The sequence below is a fragment of the Garra rufa genome, chromosome 20 (assembly GCF_049309525.1).
Source record: "Garra rufa chromosome 20, GarRuf1.0, whole genome shotgun sequence".
Classification (NCBI taxonomy): Eukaryota; Metazoa; Chordata; class Actinopteri; order Cypriniformes; family Cyprinidae; genus Garra; species Garra rufa.
The window spans coordinates 2,008,201-2,023,283 of NC_133380.1; the positions used below are offsets into that span (position 1 = coordinate 2,008,201).

Genomic DNA, 15,083 nt, shown 5'->3' on the forward strand with positions numbered 1-15,083 from the left:
GACTTTATAACACGCAACTGTGAGTTTATTCCAAGATTCAAGAAAAAAGTTGCAATTATAAGTTTGTATTATTCAATTCTGAGAAAAAAAAGTCAGAACTGTGATATTGCAATTACCTTTTTTATTTTTTATTCAGTGGCTAAAAACGGGCTGACTGTATAACTCGCAATTGCAAAATTATATCTCACAATTCTGATTTAATTTCTTATTTAATTTTATTTTTAGTTTATATCACGCAATTCTACAAAAAAAAGTCAGAATTGTGACTTTATATCTCGCAATTATGAGATTATATCACGCAGTTCTGACTTTATAAATCGCAATTGCAAGTTTATTTCTCATAATTTTGAGGAAAAAAGTAATTGTAAGTTTGTATCATGCAATTCTGAGGAAAAAAGGTCAGAATTGTGTGATTAAAAAGTTGCAGTTCTTTTTTTTTAATTCAGTGGGATTTTTTTTATAGGTTTATGGCTTGTAATGCTTTAACAAAGCCGTTTTTAAATCCCTATGGAATGAAAAAAAAACACTTCTGAAACATTGCTGCTGAAAAAGTGCACAAATGCACTCTTTTGGATTCTGTTTATGAAAGCTAGTGTGCACTATTCAGTGTATACTACTATACTACTACTCCAGTGTGCAGTACTCTAGTATTCCACTCTAAACGTCAAACGTCATGTTTGTTGTAATCAGCACATCCATCTCTTTCCTGTTGTTTCCCACTCTTTTTGGGACAGTCCTGTCAGGACGGAGGTAAATCATTGATGCAGGCCTGGGTTTCCCTGGGCTTGTGTTGCGTGTCGTAGCGTGTGAATGCGCAGCCATCTGCGTGTGCCATCTGATCTCCCGGGTCGGCTCCTGCGCTCAGGTTTCCGTCGTCGGACAGGAGTTTCCCACTGGCTTCAGGTGGGGTTTGACATCAGCTCATTGAGTCAGTCAATCACGCAAGGCCTTATTTCCTTGTAAACAGCTCAAGTAGTGCACTAATCCTGCTTTAATCTGCTCGCTCGCCTTATTTCTGACACACTCAACCTTCATGTGTTTTGATTTCCAGCTAATAGCCAATTAACTCTCTGCTCAGGGCAGAGTTATTATAGTTCATTAAAACTACTCATACTATTTTTGTTAATTGAAATAAAGCTGAAGTAGAATAAAATATAAGTATTAGATTAAAAACTTAAATTAAAATGAAAATTAAATATGTTTGCTAGGAAACGAAGTTGAAGTGACTAAATTTAAATAAATAACAACTGAAACTGTTTTTTTAAACAGAAAAAAATGTATTAAACCTAAATTGTAATATTAAAAAAAAGAACAAAAACTAAAAAAAATTACAAAAATCCATAACAAAGTTACTAAAAATTAACACTAAATCAAAATATTAATAAATAATTTTTTTTTATAAAAAATTTAAATTAAGAAAAGATGGAGAACAAAAAATAAAAAAAATAAATAAATATATACATATACATATTCTTAATTTAAATGTTTAATACGAAAAAATACATTATTAATATTTAGATTTTTGTATTAGAAAAATTAAATTAAGAAAAGAAAACAATTATAAATATTAGTATATTTGCCAGGTCAACATTTATTATTTTAGTTAAGTTTAAATTGAAGTACTAACACTAAATGTGAAACTAAAATAAATAGACGTATTAAAAGTAAATAAATAAACAAATAAATATTTAAATAAATAAATTACCAAATAAACAAAAAAAATCACAAAAAAACTATAACTACAATTAAATTAGCAATGCTTTTTGTTTTCATTGTTAAAAAAAAAGTATTGTATTATTCTCTACTAAAATTATAACCACAAAACACATTTTAATTGTTTGGAGAAAAAAAAAATTATTATACTGAAATGAAATAAACGAATAAACAATGGCAAAAGCACCTAATAAAATTGCTAAAAAAATTACCTAAAATTTAAATTAAACACAAAAACTATTTGAAAATCTGGAATCTGGTCCAAAACAAATCTAAATATTGCGAAAAGTGGTCCAAATGAAGTTCTTAGCAATGCATATTACTAATAAAAATTAGGTTTCGATACATTTACGATAGGAAATTTAGAAAATATCTTCATGGAACATGATCTTTACTTAAACTAATAAAATATAAATATATGAATTCTAAAATAATATATCAAAGTATTAATATAAAGCTATATTAAATATATCCAAAAAAATAATTTAAAATACTAAATAAAAGCGTAAACAATAGTTAAATTGAGTTTGCTCGGACATGAGCAGTCATTTGGAGAAGCGTGTGTCCTCTAAGAACCAGTGTGTCTGCTTTAGGTCCCAACATGCTCTAGTAACGCCACCCTACATGCTTGCGTTCATGGCTCACGGCCCGTAAAAGCAAGTCTGTCCTTGTATAGTAAGGTATGCGCACCTGCTTGTTGTGTCAGGTAAACGCCGAGGGAGGAACGCCCTGCATCGCACCTCAGATCACTGTCACACGTCTGACAGGAAGTGCATTTAGTTAGGCGTATGGTCATTTCACAGTTAACCATCCCAAACGTTTTAAGGAAGCATCCTTAATAAAGTCCCAAATAATGTACTGTATGCACTCAACTGTATGTACTCAAGTAAATGAACTTTGCATTGAAAATCTGCAACCATTGAGTGCTTGTTGCAATGCAAAAGATGCGTGTGATGCTGCTTTAGAATTTGGGAAAAACAGGCCTGTGTTTTGTCATGTGACACTCATTGAACTTTGGTGACTCAACGCTGTTCGCAAATGACCTGATTTTGGGACGGAGAGGGGAACTGGACTGTTTCGAGCTGTAAAAATTGTAATTGAGACGGTGAAATACGTGTGTTTGTCAAGCTTTTAATAGTTGTTATCAGATTATCAGACAGTAGGCATGTTTACATTAGACCTGGGTTGAACATATCGATTTCTCAATTTCATCTGATCCTTATTTTAATTTTAAAATCCCAACAATCCATCTTTTAGTCCAGTTTTTGCATTGTAAAATGTAAAAACAAAAAGAATTATTTGAAAAAAAAAAACTTTTTTTGTTTAATTATTTGATCATTTAAAAAAATAATTTAATAGATTATTTACTAATTTAAAAATACATTTTTAAACTGTATAATTGCATTGTTATTTTATTGCTTGAATACCTTAATATCTGCTATATTTTACCCAGGAATCTCTCTCCTTATGCTTGTACTTATGCTTTATTTTATGGTATACTTTATTTTATAATAAAGGACAAAATAGTGGAAGTTTTGTTTAAAAAAAAAAACAAATAAAAAAGGCTAATTACTACAAATGACAAAAGAGCAACAAAAGTACTAAAAAAAGTATTTTAAATAAAATCTAAATCAAAATATTAATTAAAAAAAACAGGATAAATAATGCATTTAAAAAATCTATTTAACATCTATTTATATTACGTTTTAAAGAAAAATGGTCTGTTTACCCAATATTTGTATTTTTGCTTAGATTGTAGGTACATCCAAATTTCTGTTCTTATATTATATTATTTTATGATATTTTTAAAATAGGAATTATATTATATTTTTTATTAGTTTTTATTTATTTATTAGGATTAGATTTTCATGAACACACTATAGCATATTTTTTCTATAATGTAATATAATATAATATAATAATTTCTGTATAAAAATACCAAGGTTTATGTTAAAAAAAGCTAAATTCAAATTAAAAATGATCTTTTTCACCCAATATTTAAATGTTGGAATTTTAAATGTACATCCAAATTTCTGTTCTTATACCATATTATTTTATTATATTTTTTAATAGGAATTATATATAATAAAATACAGGAATATTATTATATTATGCAATAGTGTGTGTACATCCATTCTTTTACCATATTTTTTAAAAATATTTTTAAATAGGAATTATATTATATATTTATATATGTATATTATTTATAAAATAAAATGAAAACAAATAAAAGTGACAAAATTGCTAAAAATTTACCTAAAATTTAAATTGAAGATAAAAAATAAAAGCTAAATTAAAATGTTAATAATAAATAGTAAAAGTGATTTTTTTTTAAGTAAAAGATTTTATTTCTTTCTTTTTTAAATCATCTTTTCAAATTAAATTCTAATTAAAAATAGTGTTTTCGCCCAATATTTCTGTACTTATACCAACTTATTTTAAGTAATTTTTATATAGAAATAATAATATTGGATTATAGAAAAAAATACATGTGTTTAAGAAAAACTAATTAATAATAAATAAATAAATAAAAAATAAAAGTGTCAAAATTGCTAAAAATTAACCAAAATTTAAATTGAAGATAAAAAATGAAAGCTAAATTAAAATGTTAATAATAAATAGTAAAGTTTTTTTTTTTCAAAGTAAAAGATTTTATCTCTATCTTTTTTTATCATCTTTTCAAATTAAATTCTAATTAAAAATGGTGTTTTCGCCCAATATTTCTGTACTTATACCAACTTACTTTAAGTAATTTTTATATAGAAATAATAATATTGGATTATAGAAAAAAATATGCATGTGTTCAAGAAAAACTAATTAATAATAAATAAATAAAAACACGCATAAAAAAATGACTGAAAAATAAATTAATTAATTAAAAAAATATGAACTGTCATGTCTCACAGCATCATTTAGCCCTGATTATATAACTGTATTGTTGCTTTATTTAAACACTCGCAAACTTAAACATTTCACTAATTCTGATGATCCTTTCTATAAAAGAAATCCTTTCTAAGAAAACCAGCACTGAACTCATATTTATAAATTTGCGGTGGCTGATTTCTGGGCTGTGGGGTGAATGCATGTGGGCGCTCTACTCAACTCGACGCCGTTAAAACCTATAAATGTTGATTTGAATTGCTAAGCGCCGGTTCAGGCGTTGGTGAAGCCCTTATAGAAGCGTTTTGTTCGACGTGTTCAAAGGGAAGATGACACACTGCTGTTCCTCCCACACTTTCCTGACACGCAGCACCTGCCCTCGGGGAGCGCCCATAAATCCATAGCGCATCCTCACTGTTTAGACGGCACAGACCATTAACTGACCCGCTAAATAGTGCGCGTTCTGGCCAGCAGACGCCATTAGAGGATATCCTGTGCAATTTGCCGAACGGGGATCCAAATGAGTGTCTATTTTGGGCGTGCGACTATCTGTGTGCTCTGCTCTCTCTCTCTCTCTCCGGATGATGGTAACCCTGAGAAGTCAAATCAGGGCGAGCTCATTCATTCATAACTCACAGTGGGCTGTTTCACAGGGACTCGCCTGCTGTGTGATTGTCTCATTGTTTGGTTCTTTAGGCTCAGTAAATAATCTTATCTGATCATGTAAATGAGGGCATGCTGGTCTACTTTCTAGTGCTCTGCTGCAGATTAGGCGTTTACCTGCCCATCTGAACTCATTCTCATCAGATTGTGACGCATCCCACGGGATGTTTTGGTGCTTTTACTGCCGTGTCCACACCTATGGTGACTAAAGAGATGTGTTATCAGAAAGAGCTGTGATCGGACATACAGCTGCGTGATTTTATATTTTATAGGTGTTATTAACATTGTAAATGTACCAAGGTTTTTATATGATCATTCTGTGACGGCAAATTCTGATATTTTTTGGTCTGTTTGCCCGATATATCATCTAATATTTGGCATTTTAAAATTATCGGCATCAGACAATATTTTTTTTTCTGTTTGGCAGATATATCGTCCAATATTTGGCATTTTAAAATTTTCGGCATCGGACAATATTTCTTTCTGTTTGGCTGATATATCGTCTCATATTTGGCATTTTTTAATTATCAGCATTGAACAATTTTTTTTTTCTGTTTGGCCAATATATTGTCCAATATTTGGCATTTTAAAATTATCGGTATCGGACAATATTTTTTTCTGTTTGGCTGATATATCGTCCAATATTTGGCATTTTTAAATTTTTGGCATTAAACAATATTTCTTTCTGTTTGGCTGATATATTGTCCAATATTTGGCATTTTTTAATTATCGGCATCAGACATTTTTTTTTTCTGTTTGTCTGATATATGGTCCGATATTTTAATTATCGGTACTGGAAAATATTTTTTGGTCTATTTGGCTGATATATCATCTAATATTTGCCATTTTTAAATGATCAGCATCAAACAATATTTTTTTTTCTGTTTGGCTGATGTATTGTCTAATATTTGGCATTTTGAAATTATCGGCATCAGACAATATTTTTTTTCTTTTTGTGCGATATATTGTCCGATATTTGGCATTTTTAAGTTATCAGCATTAGAAAATATTTTTTTTCTGTTTGGGTGATATATCGTCCAATATTTGGCATTTTTTTTATTATCGATATCCATAGAATAAAATTTCTGTTTCGCCAATATATCATCTGATATATCCGATATATTGTCAGATATTGGCATTGGAAATCCATTTGATTGATATATTGTCTGATATTTTCCATTTTTTAATTATCATATCAGTCAATGTTTTTTATTGTTTGGCCAATATATCGGCCGATATTTGGCATTTTAAATTATCAGCATCAGCCACTGTTTTTTTTTTCAGTTTGGCCAATATATTGTCTGATATTTATGTTGTCAGATATTTGATATTTTTTAATTATCGATATCAATCATTTTTTGACCGATGTGCCAGCCGATATTTGGCATTTTAAATATATCGGCCACTATTTTTTTCTGTTTGGCCCATATATTGTCCACAATTTGCCATGTTTAATTATTGATATAATTCAGTATTTTTTTTTTGTTTGGCTGATATATCGGCCGATTTTATTTTGACATATACTGGATTTTTTTTTTTTTTAAAGCTGAGAATGAAAGTTCATGAAGCTCTCATTCTCTGTCTCCGTTATTTTATTGTCTTTGTTTAACAGTTCTAACAAATCATCATACAGAACTTATTTAAACAAAATGAGTAAACAATGTATATGAAAGTGTTATAGCATTTGCTTTTATATTGTTAATGACAGGAAGGCAAACAGTATAATAAGTTCTCAATTGCTATCAGCTTTTAGCAAATATTGATTTCATTTAAACAAGTCTTTAAATATCTAATTCTGTTATTATATATCGCCTTTATTTAATCTATAGATTGATCTATTCTGTTTAATAAGTTAAACTAAAAAGCATGAAGTTATTATTAAAAAGGGTTTGATTGGTGAAGTGTAGTTTAGCTGTTTTCATGGCTCATGCACAGCTCATCATTTAGAAATTAAAGTTAAATTAAATAGAAATGAAAAGTGTGTCGCAGGTGTGTGTGAAATATTTGACAGGAGCTGTGAATGTGTCTCGTCCAATCAGAATCTAGTTTTAGAATGTTAGTTTGTACTTGTGTTTTAGAAAATGAAGCTTTTTTACAGTGATTACAGTCTTTTGATATGAATCATCTGATCTTGGGCTTCAAGTCTATACAAGATACAAATTAGAAAACAAAAATCAAATTAAATGGAGCACCTTTCGGTTATGGATTGTATGCAGTAAAAACAGCCATTTTCAGTCGGGTTAAATTAAATACAGCATCATTTCATCTCATTCCCATCTCTATTTCCAGTCTAAATGGCATTTATTCCTTAAATGAGTGTAATCAGGTTGTGAACAGCTCACATTTGCTAGTGTGGGCGAGATATGGTGTAGATTGGATGCTAATGAGTCGCTTTGGAGTGTGTGTGTTTTTTTCTGAACGCATCTGCCCGACTGCTGACTGCAGATAAGAGCGTTTTGAACACAGTCGAACTCTATGGGTTGCGAGCGCGGGAACAGTTGAGCGCGTAGTCATTTCTAACCGCACAAACCGACCACAGCTTGCTCAAGCAGAATGAAAGCGTTGTTGAACACACACACACACACACTGTTGCTCAACGAGAGGCTACGCCACGCTTTCCACACACTGAACACACACTGAGTGTCTGCTTTACCTACATAAAGACGCTGCCAATGCACCAGGTTTTCATGCTGAATGTAACCACATTTGTGTCTGAACAGATACATGATTAGTTAACGCTAGTTGTGCGCTCAGATTACTGAGATTGAGATGTTGCACTTAGGCAGTATTTCTCATTATCTATCAGTTTGCCAAATATAACAATAAAAAACAATATAGACATTAGTGTTGTCACAATACCAAAATTTTGACTCCGATGCGATACCTGACTAAAATATCTCAATGCTACTATGACAAAAACAGAATGACAGGTAAAGTAAATGAATAACAGATGATCCAAATGGAGGTTATATTTTATCTAATAAAAAAAAGCATTTAATTCCAGTGGCAATACACAGGACCAAGCCAATATATCGTCTGATATTTGCCACTTTTTAATTATCGATATCCATCCGATATATCCATATATCATCTGATATTTGCCTTTTTTTTTTTCTTTTTTTTTTTCTTTTTTTTTTCTCAGTATCGGGAATTTTTTTTTTTTTTTCCTGTTTGGCTGATATATTGTCTGATATTTTCCAGTTTTTAATATCAGTCGATATCAGTCAATGTTTTTTTTCTGTTTGGCCAATATATTGGCTGATATTTGCCCCCTTTTTTTAATTATCATCTCCAGACAATATTTTTTACTGATTGGCTGAAATATTGTCTCATATTTGCCATTTTTAATTATTCATATAAATTATTTTTTGGCCAATATATTGGCCGATATTTGGCATTTTTAAATTATCAGCATCGGCCACTTTTTTTTAAATTTTTATTTATTTTTTTATTTGGCCGATATATTGTCCAATATTTTTCCCTTTTTTTAATTATCAACCCCAGATATTTGTTTTTCCTGATTGGCCAAATTATTGTCCGATATTTGCCATTTTTAATTATCGATATCAATTATTTTTTTTGGCCGATATGCCAGCTAATATTTGCCATTTTTTTTAAATTATGAACATCAGAATTTTTTTTTCTGTTTTGCCGATGTATTGGCCGATATTTGCCATTTTTAAATTATCAGCATCGGCCACTATTTTTTTTCTGTTTGACTGATATATTGGCCAATATTTGCCCCTTTTTTTAATTATCAGCCCCAGACATCATTTTTTCCTGATTGGCCGAAATATTGTCCGATATTTGCCATTTTTAATTATCCATTTCAAAAAATGTTCTGCCCGATATGCTAGCTGATATTTGGTATTTTTTTTTAAATATCCACATCAGAATTTTTTTTTTTTATTGTTTGGCCGATATATTGGACAATAATTGCTATTTTTAAATTATCAGCGTCGGCCACAATTTTTTTCTGTTTGGCCGATATATCGTCTGATATTTGCACCTTTTTTTAATTACCGATATTTTTTTTTTTTTTTTTTTTTTTTTTTTGATATGCCAGCCGATATTTGGCTTTTTTTCTCTCTCTCTTTTGTCCACATCAGAATTTTTTTTCTGTTTAGCCGATATTTGGCATTTTTAAATTATCGGCTTCGCCCACTATTTTTTTCTGTTTGGCCATCATCCAATATTTGGCCATTTTTAATATTTATTTATTTATTTGTAGTATTTTTAGGATAATAACCCTGTATTGAAAGCTTATTTTCACTCAGAAATTGCTTATCAATTTTACAAATAATTGCAAAGAATCTTGAAGAACTTTATACTTGCTTTGTAAAAATGTCTTTACACTAAGGTTTCAGTAATAAATCATTTAGTAATATTTATCAGTACTTTGCATCACTTTTGGTGTAAACAAACCAGTTTTTCAATCATTGATAATAAGGCAGAACCAGCCAGATGTCAAATCCTGCGCAGATCTTTGTTGTTTTCAGAGCTGACAGTGAAGCAGCGGCGGTGATGATGATGATGGTGGCATCAGTGCGTGAACTGTCTTCCGTTCTCTCGGCTGCGCTCCGTCGGGCTCCAGTGTTTCTCTGCAGGCATGTCAAACTGACGCCTCTGGGGAGGCGAGTGGGCCGCGCCGACGTCACTGAACTATTTCTGAATTCAGACGCTTCTCTTGCTCTCGGGCGCTCCTAATCTCTCTCACTTCCTCCGGCGAGAAAATACAAGCTAGCCTTTTTTGGGAAAAGACGCCTCCGCTGGAATCACCCCCCGGGACGCCGGAGACATTTGTTTAAAATGAAAGAGTTTGAGGGTTCGAGTCTCACTAACCGCCTCTCATGTGTGGCGTTTAAAGCTGTAGTTATCGAGGTCGTCGACACACTTGAAGGAAATGCAAATGCGCTTTAATGGCTGACTACTTCAGTGGCGTTTCTTATGTTTAGCTCCTCGTGTGACGAGGATTTCTCCCATCATTCCCCACGGCTGTCCCGTATGACTCACTATGGCCCAGTTTTTTCATATTTGTGGTGTTTCCTGCAGAAATCTCTTGAATCTCCAATTAACATGCTTGCAACTCAACCAGAGGTCTCCAGCTCAAACTTTTGATTTTGCTAATATTTTTTTCTAAAGAAATATAGACATGTATAGTGATGAAAGCCAAAATATTAAATGTCATGGATGAATATTTACTGAGTAATCCACTATTTTGCCATTTAGCAATATTTGTTGCATTATGTGCCAATGGTGACCGTTCAAAAATAGGGAAACAGCACTTTTCAAGTTTTTACTCCAAAGTTTGCATGCCTGTAACTCAAGAAGTATTAAAGATATCTTAATGCTCTTTTAGATGTTGGGTCTTAAGAAACTTTCCTTTTAGCATCTTCGTTTTTAAGGCACTGCGTAGTTCTGTTCCAAAGATATTGGAATTTCAATATGGTTCCAGGGGTAAATCATTAAATTGTACCTATAATTCAAGAAGTATCAAAAATATTGCCATAGGGTCAATCCCTGTCAACTCAACCAGAGGTCCCCAGTTTAAATGTTTGATTTTGCTAATATTTTTTCTGAAGAAAGGTAATCGTGTAGTGATGAAAGCCAAAATATTAAAAGTCATGGATGAATATTAATCCACTGTTTTGTGGAGGGAGGTTAAACTGGCAATTTTCACCTTAGATTCAGAGCCAAAATACAGGGGGGGTAAAAATTACTTTAGAAAGATGCCAGCATCATAATGTTACTTTTACACAGAGATTGTTAGCTCTATTAGTAAAATCTGTTGACTTTAACAATCTTTGTTGCATTATGTGCCAATGGTGACCATTCAAAAATGGGGAAACAGCACTTTTCAGGTTTTTACTCCAAAGTTTGCATGTGTGTATCTCAAAAAGTATTAAAGGTATTTTAATGCCCTTTTAGATGTTGGGTCTTAACAAACTTTCCTTTTAGCATCTTCGTTTTTAAGGCACTTTATAGTTCTGTATCAAAGATATTGGAATTTCAATATGGCTCCAGGGGTAAATCATTAAATTGTACACATTATCAGTGGTCAAACACCAAATGACAGTCAGTTTGAAAAAATAATGACACTTCTTTTCTTTTAAAGCGTAATATCTGAAGAGCAAATAATGTTGAAACTAGAGATGTATCTCATTTCTTTCTGTCAAAACACCTGCATTGAACATACCAGTCGGAGTGCCATAAATATTCTTTTTCCAAAGTTTGCATGCCTGTAACTCTAGAAGTATCAAATATATTGTAATATGATTTTAGATTCTAGTTCTTAATTAACTTTTCTTTTTGAATCCTAATTTTCATGGCCTTACATGGTTCAGTCCCAGAGATATGGGGATTTTAATTAGGCTCCAGTTTCAGATTGTTGAATTTGATCAATTTCAACTGATTGAAAACCAAACATTGGAACTTTGCATCCAGCCAATACTTTAACTTAATATTCTAAAATAATTAAAGCTGAATTAAAATGATAGACATTACTGGTTGAAACACTAAAGCAATATGTTACTCACAAGGAAAGACAGAAGTAGCCGAATGATAATAAAGACGAGGCAGACGAGTAGAGCACATTAATGTCTGTAGATTGAGTTTTATTGAGTTCGGCCTGCTTTCATGATGAAATCTCATTAGAATTGACAGTGAAACACACGTACGGATCCGTCTGTGTGAGTTACAGCTTCTGTTGTTCATGTTGGAGATCAGTGTGTATTTGGCAGGAAGTAGTGATGGTGAACGAGTAATTTGATTGGTTGTCATTAGAGGATGTTCTGTCTGAGCTGTTAAACCGGCTCTGATCTTAAACCGGTTTAGAGTCGCTTTAATCGGATCTGTTTTGAGAAGTCAAGAGGTCGTGTGTAAGTTGTTTCAGGGCTGAAATCTTTCTGAGTTTACTTCAAGTGTGTTTCTACACTTACCTGAGGATGTTTAGCATGTTTTGTCAATTACAGAGGGATTTAAACATGCTTAAAATAATGCAGTTTGTCAGCTCTCTGCGTCCATAGAGGAAGCTCATGAAGTTTCCAGCTCATGTTTCAAGGAAAAAATGTAAATTATATTAAGCCTATTTAGGGGCATTAAGATTTTTTTTGCTTAGATTTTATTTTATTTTTTGCTTGGCATTTTCTTCTAAAATTCTTGAGACTTAATTCAAGTTTGCATTCTCAGTAATCTCATCTGATAAAGTAATAAAAAAAATTATACATTTTTTTAAACATAATTTATATATTGTTTTATATTTTTCGTTTTTTTGTTTGTTTGTTTTTAACGAATTCCCCTATCATTTTTATTTTATTTTATTTTATTTAGTTTTATATTTTTCTGAAATCATTTTATATTTTATTAATATCATTTTTGATGGTTTTATTTTTTTTATATAATTAGAACATTTAAATTGGCAACTAGTTGACATTAAATAAGTTTACTTTTGTTTTTTAAAAAGCTAATTTCTTCCTCATTTTTAAAATATATTTAGTTTTATATATTTTTTTAAATTTTATATTTTATTTTTAATGTAATTTTGTTGTTATTTTTAAATATGCCTATATAATTTGAGTTTTTAGCTTTATTTGATTTTGTTTTAATACTTTATACTTTAATACTTCAATACTATTTAAACAACTAAAATTAGAAATGTTACATTGGCAGCTAGCTGAAATACATTTTCCTTTTTTAATCTAATTTCTTTTTAATTTAATTTATTTAAATTTTTTATATATTTAATTTGATATTTTTATAAAATATTTTAGAATTATTTTAATATTTTTTGCTTTTTAATGCCTATATAATTGTATTTTTTTAGCTTTATTTTATTTAGTTTTAGTACTTTTAATTTAAACTGAACTAAAATTAGAAATTTTGTTTACTTTATCTCATTTCTCATTTTTTAAATTTTTTTTATGTGATTTTATAAAATCATTTAATATTTTATTTTAATACATTCTTTTGGGGAAAAAAGTAAAAATATAAATAATTTTTTTTTTTTTTTAATCTGCATAAATTTAATTCAATTTAGTGCAACACATACTACTATTTACTTTTCAAATAAAATGATCTTTTTTGCATCATATTAATTAACATTTGCGATAAAAAAACGTATCTGTATAAAAAGAATATCTTAATTTTTTCTTTTAAAATGCATATTTTAATTATTCTTTCTAGACCAAATTATATACTTGCAAAAAACACTTCAGTCCAGCAGTGAGCTGAGAATACTGGGATGTTTTCCACATCTTCATCAACATTGAACATTCCAGTGTGCAAATATCCGTGTTATGCAGGCTTCGATCTGGCCTTGGTTCCCATCGTATTACTGTGTGTGTGTGTGTGTGTGTGTGTGTGTGTGTGTGTGTTCTTCTGAATGACGGCCTCCTTCATCACTATGATGTTGCTGTGAATTATAAATATATATGTTGTTGATCTGATTGTGTTTCTGTCATGAACTGACTTTGTTAATGGACTTCCTGCATTATGAACGGGCCGTTTGCCCAAAGTGCCATTTAGAGACAAATTCCAGACATTCCTGGAAAACTCAGAGAAAAACACAGGGAAACATGTTTCTGTTGCTGCTGCTCTTCAGTGTTTACTTGGTTTCGGTTCAGTTCAGATGCAAATCTATTTTACTTTAAATGAAAATCAAGTGCATGTGAACATTTATAACATGCTTTCATTTCTGTATCGTCTGTACAGCAGGGATATAAAAAAATTTTTTTTAATTTTCAGAAATTCACAAAGAAATAGCAAGTAACACAATGAATTAAAGATGACATTGAAGTGGTATCAGTGCACTCCAGTAATGTTTTATTTACAATTTGAACTGAAATATTTTTTACAGTGTAATGAAAATGATTAAGCTTTTTTTCATTAAGTATTTTTTTTTTTTTTTTTTTGGTATTATGTTTTTATTTGAAAAATCATTCATTTTCTTATTCTATTTGAATTTTTTCTATTATTTATTTATATATTTTAAAATAGCATGAATTTAAAAATCACATTTTACAGTGTAATAAAATTATTATTATTTTCATTTTGTATTCTATTTTTATTTTTTTAATTAGCATGAATTAAATTAAAATTATTTTTATATCATTTACTTATATTATTTAAAGTTTTTTTTAAGGTTTTTTATATTAGCATTAATTAAATTAGTGCTTAATAGTCAGTTAAAATAACATCTTTTGTATTTTTATTTTTTTGATTCTGTTTCTTCAAATATAAATATATATATATATATATATATATATATATATATATATATATATATATATATATATATATAATTTTTTTTATTAAATTAATTAATTGTAAAGATTTAATTAATTGAAAAAAAAATCTCATTTTTTGTAATAAAACTATTTTTTCAGGGTTTTTATTTGATAAATATATTTTTACATTTTCTATTCTTTATTTTAAAATGCCATTAATTAAAAAAATCATATTTTACAGTGTAATAAAAATCATAATTTTTTTATTTTATTTGTATTTTTTTTTTTTTAGTTTTTTCAGCATGAATTAAATTGAAAAAAAATTAGATGTAATAAAAATAAGTTTTTTTATATTATTTATATATATTTTTTTCAGGGTTTTTATTTGATTAATATTTTTACATTTTCTATTCTTTATTTTTAAATGCCATTTATTAAAAAAATCATATTTTACAGTGTAATAAAAATCATAATTTTTTTATTTTATTTGTATTTGTTTAGTTTTTTTAATCAGCATGAATTAAATTGAAAAAAAAATTAGATGTAATAAAAATAAGTTTTTTATATTATTTATATATATATATATATATATATATATATATT

At 29.4% G+C, this 15,083-nt stretch overlaps 1 protein-coding gene across 1 annotated transcript in view; it reads right to left on the reverse strand.

Moving 5' to 3' along the window:
* Positions 1 to 739: 739 nt before the first annotated feature.
* Positions 740 to 15,083, reverse strand: part of LOC141294278 (ATP-dependent 6-phosphofructokinase, liver type-like) — a 29,865-nt gene continuing 15,521 nt past the window's right edge. The window contains exons 7-11 of the mRNA XM_073826353.1: positions 11,930 to 12,107; positions 9,763 to 9,882; positions 5,374 to 5,452; positions 2,404 to 2,473; positions 740 to 897 (exon numbers count right to left, since the gene is read on the reverse strand). Coding sequence (XP_073682454.1) covers positions 740 to 897; positions 2,404 to 2,473; positions 5,374 to 5,452; positions 9,763 to 9,882; positions 11,930 to 12,107 — 605 coding nt within the window. The remainder of the gene's footprint in view (positions 898 to 2,403; positions 2,474 to 5,373; positions 5,453 to 9,762; positions 9,883 to 11,929; positions 12,108 to 15,083) is intronic.